The sequence below is a fragment of the Ips typographus genome, linkage group LG16 (assembly GCF_016097725.1).
Source record: "Ips typographus isolate SLU linkage group LG16, UJ_Ityp_2.0, whole genome shotgun sequence".
Lineage (NCBI taxonomy): Eukaryota > Metazoa > Arthropoda > Insecta > Coleoptera > Curculionidae > Ips > Ips typographus.
This window is the reverse complement of record NC_138437.1, coordinates 326,767-348,868: the sequence shown is the minus strand read 5'-3', so window position 1 is coordinate 348,868 and position 22,102 is coordinate 326,767. Positions and strand designations below refer to the sequence as shown.

General features: G+C 37.5%; 1 protein-coding gene across 1 annotated transcript in view; it reads left to right on the top strand.

The window, feature by feature from the left end:
- The window catches only part of LOC145738810 (protein qui-1), a 294,747-nt gene that overhangs the window by 139,410 nt on the left and 133,235 nt on the right, over positions 1-22,102 (top strand). Inside the window, exon 15 of the mRNA XM_081993876.1 lies at positions 3,605-3,817. Within this exon, the coding sequence (XP_081850002.1) occupies positions 3,605-3,817 (213 nt within the window). The remainder of the gene's footprint in view (positions 1-3,604; positions 3,818-22,102) is intronic.

Here is a 22,102-nt window from a genome sequence, read left to right as displayed (position 1 = left end):
AACAAAGTAAATTTTGTTTTCAAAATTCCAATCACCCATCCAAACGAATTTAACTATTATCGACTCTATTCAACACCTGTATATCATCAGAGTTATTTTAAGGTTATCATACCAGAAAATAAATTTCTTTTAAAAAATAAATTGCACTTCTCATACCAGAGTACCGAATGTACTAAACTTAAAAATCAGTACTACTTATGCGACAAAATGGAACTTCAAGATGATAGGCAAAACGCATCCTGCACCATTCAATTATTAGAAGATAATGGATTTTCACCTGCCTGTCACCAAATCGCAATACATATTGCCAGTCCAATAGTCAATCAACTGGATGACTTAAGTCAATGGATAATAGTGTTGCCCAAAGAAGAACTAGTTCAATTAAAGTGTACAAATCAAAATGAACGTCTAAGGCTACTGGGAACATACATAATGAACATACCAGTACATTGTGAAGTTCAGTTTAACAACATATTGATCAATAATCGGCAACCAGCAGAAAATTCCAATCAACTAATTCTTTTCCCTGATTTAACAGACAATTTGCCATTTTTACCGACGTTGAGCTTAAGTACTCAACCATTGGAAGAAATCAAATTGGACGATTTGCAGAAGCTAAAAAGCCAAATTTTGGAAACCCATCCTTCGTTAAGCTTTTCGGACATTTCCAAAACTCCAAGTTTTTGGACAATTGCAATTTATGGACTCTTGATCCTGCTGGTCATCTACATTGTCATAAGGAAACTAAACCTGTTAAGTTGCGGTAAGAAGACCATGATGGAAGAAAATCCTAAGGAAATGGAGCTACCACGTGATGTTCAACTACCCCGTCAAGCCGTATAGTTGAAGCTTCCAGGGGAGGAGTTACGAGGCACCCTTTTACGTAAAATGCAAGTTAAAGCAAGTACTTAGGTATCGCTGAATAGACATAATATTGTTCTCGGGAGTGTTTGTGTTAGATTTAGAGTTAGTCAGAGCTTAGCATTAAAACTAGTTAGACGTATTACGTATTATTATTTTAGTGTATTTTCTAATAAAGCTTAAGTTAATTATTTTTAAAAAGGTATTTTGCAACACCGGTTTCGTAATTCATGGCTATTCTTATCTTGTTTACTGCGCTTATAAACAGGTCAACAGATGACAATCCAAACCACTGGCGTAGGTTGTGCAACCAAGAATGTCGTCTCCTCCCTGGTCCTCTTTTGCTATCCACCTTGCCCTGGACAACCAACTGTAGTAGGCGGTATTTTTCATGTCTTAGTGTGTGACCGTATGGCTGTCTCCACTTCGGATCGTAGAATTGAAGGCCCATAGACTTCGTCTTTCATCGTCATGTGTGTACTCGGTTATACGTATATCATCAAAAAGTTGTTCTGTGTAAGTCTTCCACATGTTTATAAGCTCTGAGCTTTCGGATATTAGGTTCAAATCTGCGTCCAATAAACCTTAACGTCTGTCCCAGGATAGGTTTTCGTTTTATATCGTTTTGGTATCATGATGAAATCAATTTGGTTTCTTACAAGTGTTACCGCTAAATCTTCTGGAGATTTCCATTTATAGAGCCTACGCAGAGGAAGCTTGAAAAACGTGTTGCTTAGCACCAGCTCCTGTTCCTGACAGAAGCGTACCAGACGGTTCCCTCTTTCATTTCTAATTCCTAGTCCAAAATCGCCAGCATAGTATACGTTGCTGGCGATACAATATTCACCCATTTACAAGTTTTGCTTTTAAGTCACCTATTATTAGTGTTAGTTCGTTCTTCTTTGTCAGTTTAATCAGTGCCTCCAGTTGTTCGTAGAACTCTTCGATGGTTAGGTCATCTTTATCAGCCGTTGGAGCGTATACTTAAATTATATTTAAGTCTAGTGGGTATGCTTTCAATTGCATCAACAACATTCTGTCAGAGAAGGGTGTAATGGATTTAACTGTCGGTAAAATATTTGGAGCGACAATTATGCCAATTCCATTTCTGTGTTAATGGAGTAGTAAATTGCATGATCTTCTACTTTACATTGTCCATTGCCAGGCCAGTGGGTTTCGCTTACGCCGAGAATATATATTCCCAGTCTTTTCATTTCTGCGACAACATTGTGCGACTTGCCGCTTTCATACATGCTTCGCACGTTTCATGTCCCAATTTTGATCTTGCCGGGGATTCTTCGCGCCCTCTGCCCATTTAAGGGCTGCCGGGGACTAAGGGCCGTTTCTGTATTGTCTTCTACCATGTTAACTATACTCGGGAATTATAATGAGGTGGTTTCCCCTTGCCTTCCTCATCGGAGTCTTGTAGCCGATTGAGCCGTTCTGCCTGCAAGTTTCTGAGTGTGAGCCGCTTCTTTCGCCTCACTTCAGTTCTGACGCTGCTGCTTCCCCACGTCAGTGCTAGTTTTGGTCCGCCCTGGGTATTTTATTTCCCCAGTACCACCCATATCTGGGAGGCATTCCCTTATACGCCACCTGGGGAGGCGCCCGATGGAGAACTAGCAACCCCACACGGGCCTCGCCATTTTGAAACGACTGATTTAACTGCGGTTTGGACTGTCATTGGGCTTGATTTATTGACTTTTCGCTGATGTAAAAAACTTTTACTTTAACGCAATATAATTGCCTTATACGGGATGAAAAAGAAGCGCCAATTGACCAATAATTTTTTTGGTTTTGGTTTAACTTAATGTAGTGTTGTTTAAGTTAAGATCTCGGGATGTTTTTGGCCGTTTCCCAATTAACGTCCTGTGACTCAGGAATTATCGATATATCCAAAAGAAAATGCAACACAGTTCCTCAAGGACCACCCTGTATATTAAAGTCCCTTGAAATGTAACAATTTAATTTCAAAAAATCTGACAATTAAAAATAAAATTGTACGTTTTAATTGATTTAATATAACGAGGTTATTGTAGCTGTAGCGCTTTTAGTGAACAGAAAGTAGAAAATCATGTAGTTGAAGTAAAGCAAAGCAAAAATGAATGCCAAACCTTATATTTCGCAACATTGTACAGTCTCAACATCATTCACCTTTACGTAGAATAATATTTAGAGATTTATCCGACATTTTAACGAATGTGAAAATTATGCAATCTCCCTTAGGGCCATTTGTCAGAGCCCCTATTTACATTTTACCTTGAGTAGAATCCAAAGAAATCCGAGAGATGTTAAGAGAAAGCAAAAGGCAAGTCTCCTTTTATTTTATCATATTTACTTATAGAGTCTAAGAATTCAATAATTTTACGGTTCAAATAAAACCAAATGTTAACTTTTCACTGGCATTTGGTGGAATTTATTGCGAGTAATGTAAAAGTAGATATTCTTTTTTGAAATAAATTTTTCGTTCCCCGATATGGAGTATTTTCGTTTTGGTATGTTGCCACCGGTTTGAATTGCGATGAACAGTAGTAAAATTTATTTTCTGCTGCAATAAAATATTTATTTGCCTCTCAAGGCAAAATATAAAGGGCAAATAACCAGATACTGTGAAACGCCAAAGGCACGATTGTATTATTCTTACATCCCATAGGAAAAAATATTTACGTCTAACCGAAATCCCTACTCAACACAATGTTTGTCCAAAGTTTTACTAACAAATTGCTTTTACATTTTTTTCCAGATTTAGTACATGGAATACTTGATCAACTGGAAAAAACTTTTTGTAAAGAAGCCATAGCCAGACTGGCTACTCTCATCACTTGTTCGGAGTACGGGTTGACGGAAACCGAAATCCTCGAAATATTGATGCCTATATCGGAGAGTGAAGCAGTAATTTCCATAGAGGATGCCAACTTTAATTTCTCCTCTCTATGTTCTGTCAAACGGAAACTAGGTAAACGCTTGTGATCGCTTTTCACTTTTGAACTCAGTTAATTTTGTTGGCATATGAACGCAAATTAACTGGGTAAAATTGTATGACACTAATTGTTACTATTTACTACTTTGAGGTAAGTATACTGTTTGTTTTATTTTGGTAATGGCAACATTTGCTCTAAGCCCACACTAGATTTATAAAAACCAAGATTCTTACATTACATTTGAGAAAAGTTAAGTATAATATTACCAATTTAATATTTCCTAATTTACAATATATTTTTGTATAGAAATAGAGGGAGTAACAGTATGGCTTATACAGTGTTTCCAGGATAAGAAGGCCACTATGGGAAGTGAACATGGCTTTAAAGAAATCACTAATTTAATTTCTGATTTTACGTTTTAATTTTTAATAACGTTAATTTTGAACCTAGACTAAAATAAGAACCTTTTTCTACAGCAACTTTTCACGTTATTTAAACTGGCGTTGTCAGTTTTTAATTCCGACTTTTCGTCTTTGTGGAACCATCATCAACTTAATTTTGTATATATCTTAGACACATGTTTTGTATTTTCTGTACTCTATACTTATCGCAAGAGGTGAGGTAGAGGCCATACCCAACCTCACAATAATTGAACTTGGAAATCATCGAAAAAATCGCACAGAAAACGCTTCAATCCCCTACCACTACAAACTATGCCTGGAACCACATATTAATTTAAGATACCTACTGTTTAATACAAAGCGATATGTGCTTACTAAATCTAAGGATGATCCAACCATCCAAAGACCAGAATTTTTAACTTTATCAGAAAAGGGCCTTATTCAGTATGCATGATAATTCAGATTTGCAGATCATTCTTCATGCTTCAGAATCAAAATAGCCTGACACTTTTGTGGATTAAGTTGGAGACAATGTCCAAAAGGGAAGTCAAAAATTCGTTTTTATCCATTAGTTTTGGCAGAAACATTTTTTCTGTCATTGGGATGAAACGAATAATATAGTAAGTAAGTATCATCTGCGTACATGTTAGGTTGATATGAAATAAGGTGAGATGTTAAAAAAAAGTATGGATGAAAAACAGAACAGGAACTTTTACCGAGCCTTGCCCCCCCATCCCCAAGTTCAATATACCTCAAGATAGCCAGCAATATTTCCTGATTTCTTCTTCTTCTTGTGCCTTGTTGGCGATTGTCTGTACTCTTCATACATTGCGCAGAGCGCCGCTTTCGGCTCTTCGAAATATGGTGGCTGCGTCGCTAATGTTACACCAGTCCCGTATGTTTCTTAGCCAGGAGTGTTGCTTACTTCCCAGGTCGACATCCCGCTATTTTTCCTTGTAGAATCAATTTAGTAATGTAATATTTGCCTCCTCTAACGATAGGACCGAGGCAGGAAACTTTTCTTTCTTTAACGATGTTAAGTAGTTCTCGTTCGCAGCCTGCAGTTCTTAAGATTTCTTCATTCGTGGCATGTGCTATGGGACGCGCAAGAGTCTCCGAAGAGTCCACATTTGAGTCAATCAGTGCGGCATTGATTACCATTACCATGAGTTTGATCTTGGTAGCGTTAATTTTAAGACCAAAACGTTTGCCCATATCCTCTATCTTATCCATTGTTTCTTGGAGATCCTCTAAAGTTGGTGCTAAAATTGCCGTATCGTCTGCATATCGTATATTGTTAATTGGAGATCCGTTAATGTTAATTCCTCTACTTTCTCCTTCCAGGGCCATTTGAAAGATCTTTTCCACGTATATATATTAAAAAGTATTGGTGACAATATACAGCTCTGGCGGACTCCTTTGCATACATTGAAGGTATCTGTTGTTAGGTTTTGTTAACTCTTATCTCCGCGATTTGATTCCAATATAGTTCCTGTATGATTCTGATGCCCTTGGTGTCTATTCCTATCTCGAGCAGTCTATTTAGGAGAATATCGTGTTTAACGTTGTCGAAGGCTTTCTGATAATCTATGAAGCATACAAAGACGTCTTGGCGTTGGTTATAACACTTCTTAATCAATAGTTTGATTGAAAACAAAGCCTCTCTCGTACCCAACCCCTTGATGAAGCCAAACTGTATCTCTCCGGTCTTTTCTTCAGACCTCGTGTATATCCGACCGTGTATGACTCGAAGAAAAACTTGTCTGTAATCATTACAATCCTTTGGAGATGTCTTTTTGGGAATTGTTACAAAAGTTGATTTTAGCCAGTCGGTTGGAACTTTACCTGAATCGTATATTCGGTTGGGGGTACTCTTCGGGGGTCTCGGGACTTATTCGGTTTTTCATTGCTTTCAGAGCATCTGAACTTCAGACTCAAGAATTTCCGGGCCCGACCATTCTTCCCAATTGATAGGTTGCCTGGCTTTTCTTTGGTCTTAGTACTGGTCAAATAGTACTTGTGCATAGCTTTTACATGTGCTGCATAGATCTACCGGGTCTAAAATCAATTTCCCATTGTGTTTTAGTGAGGGTATTGGAGCTTTTTTTGTGGTGCCAGTTATTTGTTTGAGTTTTGTATGAAAATTTACAGATGTACAGCATGCATGTGTTCCGCCTCTTGGAATTCTGTAGTTATCCAGTTCTCTTTAGCTTGTCGGCATTGTTGTTTAATAGTTTTATTTATTTCAGTGTACCTTTGTTGTTTTGGTTAGATTTTCGATCTTCTGTCCTCCATAAGGCAGAGTATCCTGATTAATAGTGTCAAAAGCACGTGAGTAATCAAGTAGTAATTGTCCTTTATCAGTAGCACGGAGAATGTCCTCTTTAAGATGCAACAGGGCAGTGCTACAACTATACCCTAGTCAAAAACCGGATTGTGTTTGCGTAAGAATATCATTTTTTGTTAACGATGAAGTGATAAGCTGAATTTTATTGCAGCACTCTAATAATTTGGAAAACACCGGTAGTATACTTTTTCTTCTTCTATCCGTTTTTGGACATAGGCCTCTTGAACTCGGCCACTCGTGATATTACGTCTGTAACTCTGGTCCTTCTTCCAATTTCTTCATTTCTCACTCTACCTCTAAGGGAAGTCCGCAACATAGCACGTTCCATAGCTCTGTCTAGTCAGTGTTGTTGTCTCCAATCCGTACGTTGTCACCGGTAGAATGCATCTATAGTAGACTTCTCGTTTCAGGTTCATTGGGATGTCAGTGTTCTTCAGTATGTGTTTAAGTCTAGTTATCTCCGCTGTTTGTTTTTCCTTTCCTAGTTTGATTATATGACCTATGTTGATATGAGCATTTTACGGGTTTATTGTTTTAGTCTTGCTTATGTTTATTATCAGCCCTATACTTTTAGAAGCTTCATTCAATTGATACGATACAAGATTTCTGTTAGTTTGCATAACTTGCTGGAAATGACGATGTCATCTGCAAAGCGTAGATTATTTAGAAATGATCCATCAATCTTTATTCCCTTTTGTTCTCACTGAAGTTTTTTGAAGACGTCTTCCGGAACCAAAGGGAATAGCTTTGGCGTTATTGTATCCCCTTGACGTACCACTTGTCGATTTAATTTGATTTTGTCTGTTTTCGTAACTCGTTAATTTTTACTTGTATTGGTGCGTGCTTGTTATAAGACACTACACCTAGAATATATTCTGGCCTTGTTGAGGGCATTTAAAAAGGACCATGTCTCTATAGAATGAAATGCCTTTTGGAAATCAACAAATGCAAACGATATTGGAGTATTGTATTTTGTTTTTTTTTCTATTAGGATTCACAATGTTTGTAGATGGTCAGTTGTACTGTATTCACTTCGAAAACTGGGTTGCTCCACTTCTTGGCAGAGCAGCTCTTAATTCCTCCAGGGATATTTCTGAAAGGTCTTCTTAGCCCACATTTGTTATTGTTACAGTCGGCTTCCGTAGCAGGCATCTCAGACAAATACAACTCCCTGTAGAATTCTTCGATGACGTGTGGAATTTGCTGAGGGTCTGCTACAACTATACCATGTTTGTTTATTATATTTGTAATTATTTGATTTTTACTGTCCCGAGAACTTCATGTTTTTTTTTCTCATCATCACTCTGATTCTGTGTGATCTCATATTTCTTCTTCTTCTTCATGTACCATCTCCATGTCGGAGACTGGCTATCATCATTGCTATTCTTACTATGGAAACTGCGGCTTTGGATAAATTGGAGGAAATGGCGCTGAACCATTCTCGTAAGTTCCTAAACCAAAATATTCTTCTCCTTCCAACAGATCTCCTTCCCTCGATCTCCCTGGATTATGAGTTGCAGAATCTCATACCTTTGACCTCTTATAACGTGTCCGAGATATTGCAGTTTACTCTTTTTAACTTCATGTAAGATCTCCACGCCCTTCTCCGTTCTTCTTATGACCTCTACGTTTGTAAGATGTTCTGTCTATGGTATGTCCACATCTCAAAGGCTTCCAATTTTTGTTCGCAATATACGTTTAGGGTCCAAGCCTCCACACCATGCAGAAGGTCCGGGAATACATAGCATTTGAGCCTCCGATTTCTTAGATCCAGGCTCAGATCGCGACTGCAGTGAAGCTTCTTGATCGTCATGAAGGATATGCACGGGACTGCTCAATGTGAATCTTTATTTCTGAACAATCGTCCACAGAACATTTGACACTTGTCCCCAAGTAGTTATAGCTCTCGACTTTTTCCAGTTTTTCGCCTTCCACATACAGATCCTCATTTGGAACTTTAGTTTTGGTAACAATCAAGTATTTGGTCTTCTTAACGTTGACTGTGAGACCATATCCTCGACTAGATGTGATGACGTTTTTCAACAAATTTTGAAAGTTTCCGGCGAGAAGTACTGTATCGTCCGCATAGCGCAGATTGTTAAACGTTAACTCGTATTCCACCCCTTTCATTTTCGAGGGCTTTGGTGAAAATGTCCTCTGAATACAGGTTGAAGAGGAGTGGCGAAAGAACACAATCTTGTCTGACTCGTTTGATTTCCACTGCCTTAGTTAGTTCGAATTGGACGCGGACAGACGCACTTTGGTTTAAATACAGGTCCGTAATTATTTGTATATCTCTTTTGTCGAGATTTTTTCGTTTCAGAGCTTCTATTAGCTGTTGGTGTCTCTTATATCTCTACGGATGGCTTTGATTACAGATTTGTTCAGTAATTTGTGCTCTTCCGTTGCTCTTTCCAACTCTCGTCTTGTTTATGCATTTTAGCATTGTGGTTGTGCTAAGTTTGGAACTTCATGTTTTTTTAGTTTTTGAGCAGATCTTCTTAGCTGCTGTTTTTATAGATGTTATCAATTTTTCATTGAGTTGATTTATACAGGGTGTCCGGAAAATACGTGTACAACGTTTGACGACAGACTCCTGACGTCAAAATATGTCGATCTAAGCCGACTTAGTTATATCCAAAATTGTCTCGTTTAGCCGGTAGAGGGCGTCAAAAATTTGTAAAAATATTGGTTTTTTACTAAATTACGTGAAAACCTGCTAATCGATTTTAATGAATTTTAGTATGTAGACTAATACTATAAAATGACGTTTTCTAGTAGTATAGTCACCGGCTGTAAATAAGTGGACGTGTTATAAAGGTGATATAATACGTCAACATTTCTCCTAATTTTTTATATGAACGGCGTTATGACAACCCAGATATTTTTGTCGAGTGACCGGAAGTATTTTACATACTAAAATTCATTAAAATCCATTAGCAGGTTTTCACGTATTTTAGTAAAAAACCAATATTTTTACAAATTTTTGACGCCCTCTACCGGCTAAACGAGACAATTTTGGATATAACTAAGTCGGCTTAGATCGACATATTTTGACGTCAGGAGTCTGTCGTCAAACGTTGTACACGTATTTTCCGGACACCCTGTATACATATTATTTTTGAGAGCTTCATCCTTCAGGTAGTATCCTAATTGTATCTATATCCCAAGATCTCTAAGTTCGGAGAAGGTACGTATTGGGGATTGGATCCTGAGCTATTTTCAACTTTGTGGGAAAGACTGAATAGATTATACAAAAATTTATTAGGTGAGTCAAATAAGGAAGCAAGAAATGACAACAATACAAAACAAACCTTATACATAAACCATCAGCAACTGCATTGGACTGGATGAAAAGAAGTAATTTACCTACAACCTCCTCATTTAATTCGGACCTCAAAAAAAAGTTTTGAATCAAGTGATATTTTAGAAATAGAATCTAGAAAATTCATCCATTCATCTTTTTCACACCTGTCATATCTGTCTAACTAACGCATTCGATCTCTGGAATAAAATATTTCAGTAAATTGAGAAAATAATAATAACGTAATTCAACTCCGTCAATTTAGAGGATTAAATGTCCGTTCTAGGGTTGACCTGACATGTGGGAGTGAATATAGATTGATATAGTCGGCATTCCGATTAATTATTCGAATTGTCCGAGATGAGCGCATTTGTGGATTGGACTCAAAAATCGATGTCAATCATATAGCATTTAACAATACCAGGGGCGTCAGTCTATTAATTGATCTTACCCGATTGAATCTATCCAATATTCCTGTACTTGACATTTATTATTCTAGATAACATTGAACTTGATTTAGGAGATATTTCATGTTGCATTTATTTTTTTTAGTACAGGTGGTTGGTACATTAGCTTTTATCTCATGAACCATTGACTTTATTAAAAAATGTCAAATACGAAAGTTAGAATAGTCTACGGCCTGAAAGTTTTGCAGGATTTACTTATTATCATTTAATATTCTAAATCCGTCTAATATTACGCAATATTAAATAGTCTGAAGCAAGGCGATTCTCTGTCCCCGATATTGTTCAATGTTGCCATGGAAAAAGCTATAAGAGAAAGTATTGATGGCCCAAGCAGGGTTCTCCTGGCTGTCGCCGATGACACATCGACGTGGTTGGAAACACCATAATAATGGTAAAAGCGTTTCAATAAAGTTGAAAGTAAAGGGTCTTAAAATTAACGAGGACAAAATAAAATACATGTATGTTGGTAAAAGAACGGGAAAAGATGGACGCAAAACGTTAAAATGGGAGAGTACAATTTCGAGAGGGTAACAAGTTAACCAATCAACGAGGAAAACAGTATATCCGACGAGATCAAAATAAGAATCCAATGCGGCTGTAGATGCAAGTATGCTCTAAAAGAGGTTATTACCAGCAAGATTCTATCTACACATGGAAAAGCGATGGGAATAGAATACGATCCTGAAATGATGCAAAATAGACAAGGATGGAGAATTATCGGGCAGTGAGCCAGGACCCACCAAGGGTTGTAGAGCTACAAAGAGATTTTCAGTTTCTCACATCGCTCTGAGCAGAGTCGTTAATGAGGAATTTAAATCAAAGGCTTTAATGACATATTCAACTACTTCATATGTGTCAATAGATGAACCGGATATTTTAAGAGTCAGGCTTGAAGCGCAGAATCATAATACATGTTGATGATAGGAATAACTGTCACATCGGTTGAAAAATATAAGGCAACGCCTGTTCAAGTGCTTCTGCGCCTCGATTTTGACAGAAGTTTACAATTTTGCGATCAGCAAAACTAATGAGGCTAGATTTAAGTGGTATTTTCCATTAACATAATTTCAATCATTACACAAAAGCAAACCCTCATGGGCGGCGTACTAAACTTTCAGCTAAAATTTCGATTAAATCGATAGATCTGGACGCTAAGTGTACACTGTTTGCCGATGCCACAACAATGTCGGTCAGAGGTTGCATTGGGGGAGGTTATGCATAGGTCCGAGGCGATAGGACGTGAGTTAAAGTAGTGGTTTAGCACAAACCAACTCCTGCTAAACAAAAGCAAAACGGTTCGACTGTCTCTCTCTACCAGAGACCTGGGAGTGGCCAATGATGTGATTACGTCGGCAAAGTTTTTGGGCGTTCTCGTGGACCCGCGTCTGACGTGGAATGATCATATTGATTATGTTGCTGCTCAGTTATCTCTAGTCCTTTACTTGCTCCGTCGACTTGCAGTAAATATTTCGGCTGGGGTTCTGAGAGTCGTCTATTTTGCAGTATTCCATTCGCGCCTAGCATACGGATGCCTTACTTGGGAACATTCCTTTGGCATGAGTCGCCTTTTTAAAATCCAGCGTAGGGCGATAAGACTGATGGGTGGTTATAGTTTTCGGGATGATTGTAGGGACGGTTTTGGACGGCTGGCCATACTCACTCTTCCATCGGAATACATATACCAGAATCTAGTATTTGTTAGAGAATATCGCGATGTTTTCAGCTTGCAAGGGGATGTACATTCCTACGGCACCCGTCAGAGGGATAATATTAGAGGAAGCCAAAAGAGTGATATTCCTGTCAAATGTCTGATCAAGTTCCCCGACTTGACACTTCTAAATTTTTTTATAAAACGCCTTGAGAAAAAAATCTATTCCCATGAAATCAGAGAAAGTGTTATTATTGTAGGATTCGGAATAAGGGGAAGGTAATTTTAGGTAATCCAGTTGAGGGAGGAGGGTTCAATTCAATTTTATACGAAGAATCCAGCTCGGATAAAATCTATATCTACTGTAATTTCTGAGTTTTTAAAAATTGCCGTTTATCAATAACAACACATTAGTGAACAGCAAACCTAGATGTTTTTATTTACTATGCATTATTATAGAGAAATGAAAATTAGTTTAGGATCAAGACTATGACTAATAAGTTGGATAAATCAGGACCTGGTTGGATGTGGGAAGCCTATCCCACAAATTAAAAAATTATTTGTTATCATTTTGAATAGAAAGTATGAGTGCAATAATATAACACTTCTCAAATTTCGATCAAAAATTGAACTATGAAGGCTTTCACGGCAGGTCAAAACTGAAATATGAAAGTTATCCGGGCTTATAAGCCGTGGTCTAATGGAATTTCTTCCTGACGTTTCGTCCACATCTGGGGCGGACATTATCATAGGCGATGACGTAAGGATCGATGTGCTCCACTGCACCTCTCGACGATGACAGTCATCAGTCATCATCATTTTTGGTTCATATCTTATATATTTTTTGATAAGGATATTCTTATGCTATAGTTAGGTAGCAATGCACCGACGGTCCTGCTGAACTCTACGCCATCGAGATCTGCTCTAGGGAGATGATGAATAAAAACCCCCCTAAGCGGAAATCGATAAAAATCTTCACAGACAGTGAGGCCGCTGTTCGTCCCTCTCCTCAGGTCGCTTTGTGTCAAAGGCGGTCTTGTGCTGTCATGAAATCCTTAACACTCTTGGAAACTCCAACAGCGTTACCCTGACGTGGATTCCGAGTCACTCCGACTTCACAGGGAATGCCAAAGCCGACGAACTGGCTAAGCTGGGTTCGGAGACCACCTACATCGGCCCAGAACCGGCACTCGGTATGGCGCACGGTGAAGCAAAGAAAATCATCACGGAGTGGTGTTATCAGGAACACTCCGACCTATGGCTGAGAACTACAGGGTTGGCTCACTCCAAGGAGTTTATTACGGGGCCCTCTAAGAACAGGACCAACAATCTCCTGCAACTCAGCAGACCACATCTGAGGGCAGTGACGGCGCTGTACACCGGTCACTGTCAGATAAGGGCTCACATGCATCGGATAGGCCTGGCGGAAAACGCCGAATGCCGCTGGTGTATGGAAGATGACGAGTCGGTCGCGCACCTACTGTGCCGCTGTCCGGCTCTGGCCAATTCCACGTCTTCCATATTTGAACGGGCGGATGTACGCCCAGGAGACATGGAGAACCTCTCATCCAGAGCAGTTATTCGGTTCCTCAGGGAGTCGAGTATTCTGAATGAGCTTTAACTTATGTGTGAGCCACAATAGACCTGCCGTCGCGGTGGATGGCAGAATATGCCCACTCACGGTACATAACTATCAACTGGTAGCAATGCACAAAGTGACAACAGGACAAACTATTGCTTCCTCCTTCCGTAAAAGGCTATCTCTTACCGTTCATTGGCCAATAACTTAACTAACTTAACTTTTCTGAACAATGTAGTTTTTCAGTACTATTTTTGCAGACTGAAAATTATTGACTAGTTTCTATAGTAAGCCAAAGTAAGAAAAATCTTACTCTCTCTTATACAAAGCCGGATTACCAGTACAGTTCAAATACGTATTGATTCGTCAAATCCAGATCAAACGAATAAAATCTTTCCTTGTTCACTAATTAACATACCAAACACGCTTGCAGAATCTTTATGCGTGATTGGATTCGTCCGCTAGCGGAGTGAAATCCTACATATCGGACAAACTTGATCTGGAACGTGGTATTTTAGGTAAACTAGAGTGATCTGGCAAAGACAGTTAACTAGAAGAAACAAATTGCAAATCTATGTAAAAAAAGGTTCACAAGAAAGTGGGTCAAAAACGGCAATCACGATGTTGTGCAGTTTTGAGAGCTCCAAGCAACTGATATAAATGATTTTCGAAATTAATTTCGATTTGGTGAAAATAAGTTAAAGCTATTTTGAAAATTTTACTTTTCTTCAAGTCAAAGTATCCGATGCGATTAGATTGGGACACCGCGTACATGCGACACAATCGCTAGTAAAACATGCCATTTCAAAGACAAACGAATTTCTTTTTACTTTTCCAATACTGAATATTATACTTCTTACGGTATATGCATTTTAGAGTTCGACTGTCATTTTTGTAATCTATTTCAGAATAGTGGATCATAACCATACAACTAAATGGACGTCATAATTGTTTATATTGATTAAACGTCTGACCCATGTTTGCATCACATTATATACAGAAAGGTTGATTAATATTTACTGTCAAAATTCTCTTTCATAATATATTAGGAATAGTGATCACAAAGCTATTTAATTTATTTTAATAGCCAGACGAAATTTATTTTAAACTACGTTGATTCATATGCTATAAGGTTAGCTGGTGATTACAGAAGAAAAAAGTATTATCACAAAGTGAAGTCAAGCAACATCGTGAACTAGAAGAACAAATTAGACGACAGTGGACTATGGGAGAAGTCCAAACAATGCCACTCATAATTAAAAAATAAAATAAAAAACTAAAAAAAATAAAAAATAAAAACTAAACTATAAACAGTTACTGTTATATATAAACTGTTACAAACCGAGATTTGCATCAAATTACACAAGAAAATACCTAAACAGCCGGGAAAATTCAGAGAAGCACTAACACACAGTAATTCACCTCAATCTACTGGAGATCCTAATAAAACATGGAAAACACAAATAAATGGGTTGCATTTGCAATGAACACTACAAACCCCAAAGGAAGAATAAATAAACATTGTATGTCTGAGGATACACTGAACCTAGTAGAAAACGGAGAATGCTCAAGAACCATCGGATCAAACTCAACAGATACTGAATAAGATAAAGCCAACGTAAACAAATAAAATACTGGAGCAGAAGAGGCAAAAATAATTATATCAAACTGGAAGAACACGCTGACCGTCAATAATCTAGAAAGCTCTTTGACAAAGAAAAGTATTAATTAAGGAGAAACGAGAGAAACTATCACTAACCCTGAGGACATAGCGGCGATATGTAAAGAATATTGTGAAATGTTCTTCTCTAGTGACGATGAAGAAGCAGATCCACGAGAAATGGGCGAAGTAAAAAAACTATACCGGGTGTAACATTTAACTTGAGACATCTCAATATCTCGAAAAATAAGCACTTTTCGAAAAAATGTTTAGTATCAAAGTTGTATTATTCCGCGGGGGAAATACATTGATGACAAAATTTGTATTCCTCTGCCCCTCCATGTGGGGAGGAAGGGGGGTAACTTTCATTTTTTAAATGGCACCCCCAATTTTTTATTGCAGATTCAGATTCTGCGGCTAAAAACACGTGGAATTTGTTTAAAACATTTTTTACAAAAAAAAAATTTTTTTATTTTTTTTTTTTTCATTTTTTTTTTGTTATTTATTACACCTATGTATGCCTAGCAACGACGGTTTTTTAAGCAGATTTTACCAAACATTCCGGTAAGCCATGAGCGAAAAAAAAACAAATTTCATTAAAAAATGTAAATTAAATTTTGTCGTTTATAGCGCCATCTATCGTTAATACAAAAAAATGTTTTAAACAAATTCCACGTGTTTTTAGCCGCAGAATCTGAATCTGTAATAAAAAATTGGGGGTGCCATTTAAAAAATCAAAGTTACCCCCCTTCCCCGCCACATGGAGGGGCAGAGGAACACAAATTTTGTCATCAATGTATTTCCCCCGCGGAATAATACAACTTTGATACTAAAGATTTTTTCGAAAAGTGCTTATTTTTCGAGATATTGAGATGTCTCAAGTTAAATGTTGCACCCGGTATATTCTGAAATCCGAAATAAAAATCGCAATAAAGAAATTAAAAATTGAAAATTCAAGGTGGAGACAGAATAACAGCGGAAGAACTCAAAGAAATAAGGACTGAAATAATGCTCAGGATATGTAATGAAATCTGGAACACAAGATAATGACCATATGACTGGTGCAACTTACTTTTATTCCTGCTGCAATAACTATCGTACTAAAGCTCTAATTTACCACGCAAGTTGGACCTGATCCTGTTAAGGACCTTAGCTTGTCTCGTACCGTATTTACCTAGCTCTATGGTACTGCCCCTGCGAGTCCGTGCCCAGTGGGAGAACAGCGAGGCACAGGTCCCGGTGGGGCCTCTCCCCCTGCGCATATCCAACCCGACGAGTCACAGTCTCGAAAACCGAAGTTAGTCTCGAAAACCGTAGCAGGATATGAATGGGTGAGTCGTTTCAACTACTTGGGCTCTGTTGTCACAAACATCTGGAAAAATAACACAGACATATGGAAACATAATCACAACATAACTAAGAACACCAAACTATCGCCACTTATGCGGCAGAAACTTGAACCATCACAATGTTTAATGTCTTTTGAAATGTGGGTCTATCGCAGAATGATGCGCTTACCCTGGACAGCACACCGCACAAATATCTCAATACTAACAGAACCCAACATCACCGCTAGACTTACCACAATAACCAAAACTTGTTGAGATATCTTGAATAGAGGGTAAAAAAACTCGAGGAAGTTCGCCACTGCGATCAAGTATCACCGGATACTCCCTCCCTAAAGCAGCAAATCACGCCCAGGAAAGGGAAGAATGGACAATAACTATAAGTCGAATAACATAACGTCACCGATATAACGTATCAACAACAGAATTTACTTCAAGGAGTCTCTTGAACAACATCAGTGAGCTGGGAGAGATAAACGCAGAAGATGCAAGCAGAAGGTGCTATATAAGATAAGTGAGTTTAGACCACAGGTAGAGGGCAAACAACAGTTAAATCAACTTTACCAGGATTAAAGTGAAATTAGTCCTGTGAGGAAGTATCAATTACAGTTTCATATATGTAGAATGTTGTCCATTGGCCTATTTGTAATACCAATTTTTTAAAGGAAGATTGCAGAAATCAAATGTATATGGTGAAAAAGATTACATAGTTTCTTAATTTTTTTGCAGTATAGCTCTATCTTTAAGTACAGAATCATAACTAAAGAAAATAATCCGATCTTAAACTTATTTGTACACTCTGTGCAGGTTCTGCAATAATGCGGTAAAATTTATAATTTGATTTAACAGGCCTAATTAAACAGAAGCAAATTGCAAAACAGAAACTTGTTAAACTATGACTGAAGTCACTTTGAACATTCGGAACAAGAGTATTTTCACTACAGCGGTTAATTTAAAGCTATCTTTCTCAGATTGTTGGCATGCTTTTATATTCCCAGCTGCCTTCAAGCTGTTTTTTTTTGAGGATCGCAGATAGATTATCTCGTCCCGTTCTTATGTTGCAGTTCGCATAGATAGATAGATAGATAGAAAAGCAAAAAGGTTAATAAATGACACGTGTTTGTCAAAGTGTGAGGTAATTTTACAGTTTTCCATTCGATATCAGAGTTTTTGGTGAAGTGGTCATGCGACCACCTAACGAATGATGTCATATCCGTTCCGTCAGACTGACACATGTATGAAGCTTGTTGCCATTGGTTTGTGATTGTTCCATCTTCTAAACATTGATTACTAATAGAAAATTCTTTCTTCTTTCTTGAAAATTCTTATGAAAAATTTTGAAAGAGTAACTAAATTACCTGACCAACTTGGAATACTGATTTGCCTGTTAAACCCGCTTGTTGATCTAGTATTGGGAGTGTGCAGAGGAAAGCAGTTTTTTTCACCTATTTTCAACGATTCAGGAGCCTAGTTGTGAAGGAGCAGTTTTACTTTTTGTATCAAAATATTTAGGTTGGTATTGCTGGGAAACAAGTAAAACAGGTGAAGAAGAAAAAGTTTCAATCTGCAATTCCACAAATTCATTTTGACACTACATTTTAGGAACATTATGTATAAGATCTTACAGTGAAGCAAGTAAGTTTTAAAGCTCATTAGTTTGGACATCACATTGTCGTTTTTCCTTACTATTCCTAAAGAGATTTTTAAATTTTTCTGTGTTGTAAGTGAAAGTAATTTTACTCTTTAGGCCTTCTCCCTCGACGATTTCAATTGTTAGTTGAAAAGAATCTGGTAGAAATTGGCCTTAACACAGTATTTTTCAAAATTGTTCCCAATCCATATTTTAGGTATTTGTTGTAAACCTTCATGCGTTTTAGTCACTTACACTGTATAGAATTAAATGAATTACTAAAATCATCATCATTTCATATATTTATCCCATGAGACCCAAGTTGGTTGCGTCAAGCTTGTTTGATTTTCAATATTAAGTTACTCATTAAGCTTTAATTGTGTTGAATTCCGGCCTAATTAAAACACGTTGTATAAGGTTAATTAATTTGTGTTTAATTAAATCAGTTGCTAGTCGATTTAGCTTCAAAAATCGACATTAGTACTAATGTTGCATTTTTTATTTGAGTTTTGTAGAGTATTAGATATAAGAGGTTTGGACAGTTTTCAAATTAGTTTGTTGTACTTTCCAGGACAAATGTTTTAACCAAGTTGTTTGGCCAGAACTTGATTGTGTATAAAAAGCTCAATCTTTACATATCTTGCACTTATAAGCCCTAAACAAAATCTGCAATTTTGCGTTTATCTGTAACTTTCTGTAAATAGTTTTTATGAATCTGGTATCAGCTTGTTTCTCTAGAACTTTCCGTTTTCTGTAACTACTATAGTTTCCAAGATCCCAAGATTTGAAACACATTTTAAAACAGATATTATACCTTTTGAACTAAAACCATTGCGTGTAATGCATAGCGTTTATTCAATACCCCAAAATACTAAAAGGGAATTTCACATACAATTTACAAGCACTTAGAATCATAATAAGGAGACGTTATTCGATCGATTATTCCATAAACTGCTGCCTAGATTAACTACTCGTATATAACTGTGTAAAGTGAGGGGAAACGGTTACTACCAAGACAAAGCTAATTCATGGCTGCTAATAATTTCTTTAGACTTATAATTCACATTTTTCGAGTATAACATGAAATACACTTTCATTGCATAGTGTCATTCATTTAAAACCTTATTCTGGGGATTATCGAACAAAGAAAATTCATGACATCGGAAAATTTGCATGCGTACAGTTACAAGGAATATCCTGAAAATTAAATTAGTCAAACGAAGTTTAAGAGCTCTTGCTTGAAATTATACACTGTAACGAAGGCATTCTGATTTTGCTTAATTAACATTCTTCTGCTTTACTGCTGTCCCTAGTAAATCGCTATTCAGTACACAAAATATAAGAGCACTTCCAATTTTCCTTCCTTCCTTCCCAAATAGCCTTAGGGAGATTTTGCTGTTATCCTAAAATAACAATTGCTGATGTCACTGCTCAACTGTTTTGGGGTTTATGCAAATGTATACCCACTCATATAAAAGGTAAAAGTTTTCCGTTATTTCTAGTCGTAATGCGCATTCAGGGTCTCTCTATTAAGGCTGTCTGAGTAATAAATGCGAGAAGTTCTATAAATAGCTCCCGCGAATTTTCTTAGTCCCAGCTGACAATGTAGCTAATCCTCCCTTAACTAATCAAATTATATATTTTGAGTTCTTTGAGGTAACACACAAAAGATTACTACTTAAAGAAGATTACGCTCGACATGTAGCCATTTCATTACGCAGCTGCTAGGTTTCAAATGAGCCAGCAGCATACTCGTATTATAGCATAAAGCAATTTGTTTGTTCTCGTTGCATTAAACTTTCCGCAGTATTGGGCATCGTAAATGCAGATTTTACAAAATTAAGCAGCGGAAAACGAGGGTTTCCAGGGAACTTGTTCGGATTTTTAATTAGGTGAGAATTTTATTACCTTAAGCTTTAACTACAGAATCTTTTGCATGTTTGATGTTAACAAGTAAAATATGTCTCTTGTTGCCTCTTTTATTAAGATCCACGTGGCGTTTTTCGAATTAAGGCATGTGGCGCTACTGTCATGGGATCCACGTGGATACCTGACGGATTATTCATCAAACACTGAAAACCATTGCAGATGCTCTGCTGATTGCAGCGCTTTGTTTATTTGTTTTATTCATTGTTAATCAAACAAAAATTGTTTTTTTTAGGAATTTTTTTAAAAGACTAGAACTGTGCGAGAAAACTGGTCAGTTATGGTTACGCCACATACTTTTCTCTCGTCACCTTTGATTCAATAAGCACTCCTTCAGCTTGGGGAAGGTTGCATCTTAACGATTATGCAGTTATACGGGTATGGTAGGCAAAGAGCAATTTGTTGCTATTTCTGAGACCCGCTACCAATATTCTTTGGCTGGGAATGCGGCCTCAGATAGATGGATCAAGCAAGACTACTGCTCTTTACCCTCCCATCGCTGTAGACCAAAAAGGATAGGAAGAGGAAGTTGCTACAAGTCCAGGAATTTTCCCTTTCGGGAAGTTCCCAGAGTTGTATCGGCATCTTGTTGTATCCCCTCTGTTAGCGGGGCTCTTCGGGTGCTCTTCTTGTCCTCCATTTCTTCATTCTTCGTCAGCTCGTCTATCTCTGGTGGTCCTGGCAAACTATATAATGTTCAAACAGCCGTCTTTTGTCCGTCTGTTTTTACATCCTAAAGTTTTGGGGAGTTAGGGTCTGGTGAGTGGGGAATGGATTTCCCCCTTTTGCGTAGGCAAAGCGGGGAAAAGTGCCAGGAGTGCAGCCAGAGCCCAGTTAGCACCGGGATAACTGCGGAAAGGTTCTACCCAGATTTTGAGAATAAAATTCTCGCCACTCGGGGGAAAGGTCTGGGGGAAATTGTGATTCTCTTGCCTGGTTGGTCCTGAATTGTCGTCTATCTGAAACGGAAAGAAAAAACTGATTAATAGTTATCCAATAACTGTTTGTGGGGTGCTTCTAGCTCCGGGTCGTAGTTTGCTGCTTATCGCAGTAACTGATTTCCGCACTTTCCGTTGCGGTGGTAAACTTCAAATCTCGCTGGATGTCCACGTTTCTGACGTACCATGGGGTTTTTCTGAGATTATGAATTCCACAGGAATCTGTTTTAGCTCCATTGCTGTTAATTTTTGTATATAAATATATCGGTCATGAACTAGATGATGGTGGTCTTTTGGCACTATACGTGATGTAGGTATACTTCTTTGACGTTTTCTTCTAAAAATAATGAAAACCTGAGGAAGGTAGACAATACAAATCTTAATCTGTCTGATGTACTGTAATTGTTGCAAAAACAGGCTATATTAGATTTTTTAACTCAAAAAATTTGGAAGATGAGACCTTAAAATAGACTTCACTAGGTTTCTGGGAGTGACCATTGATCAAAACTTAAAGTGGAAAACATATCTACTTTGATGCGGTGTCCACAGTGTCACTTGCTCTTTTACTTTTCTTCTATTGTTGTGTGTATATGACTCAAAGGTGGTATAGCGGCTGCGCTCTAAATTGTAATTTTGTACTCCTGCAGATGCTGTGGTATTCTAAAAGTAAAAAGAATACTGTATAGCATAATCGGTAGACCACTTTCATAAGATTTAGAGAAGTAACTTATATTTTTATATCTTTCAACATAGTGGGTTCGTTCCAACCGCGAGTAATATCTAGTAATATTACTGAAAGACATGCGCATTTATAAAAAGATGTTCTAACCAGCTACAAAGTACCAATTATTATAGACAGTTTCGCGTCCCAACCAGAGTTAGAGAGTAAAATTATTATTTGAACGATTCCAACACAAGAGCAACAACCGAGAGTTCTAAAATTGGACGCATGCGTATTGACCGATTTAGTTAGGTTAGGTTAGGCGATGGCTCATATAAATCACACCTAACGTCATTTTTTTCTTTACTTCTGTTTATTTATTACTTGTAATATATGTTCTTGTAATTATTGTT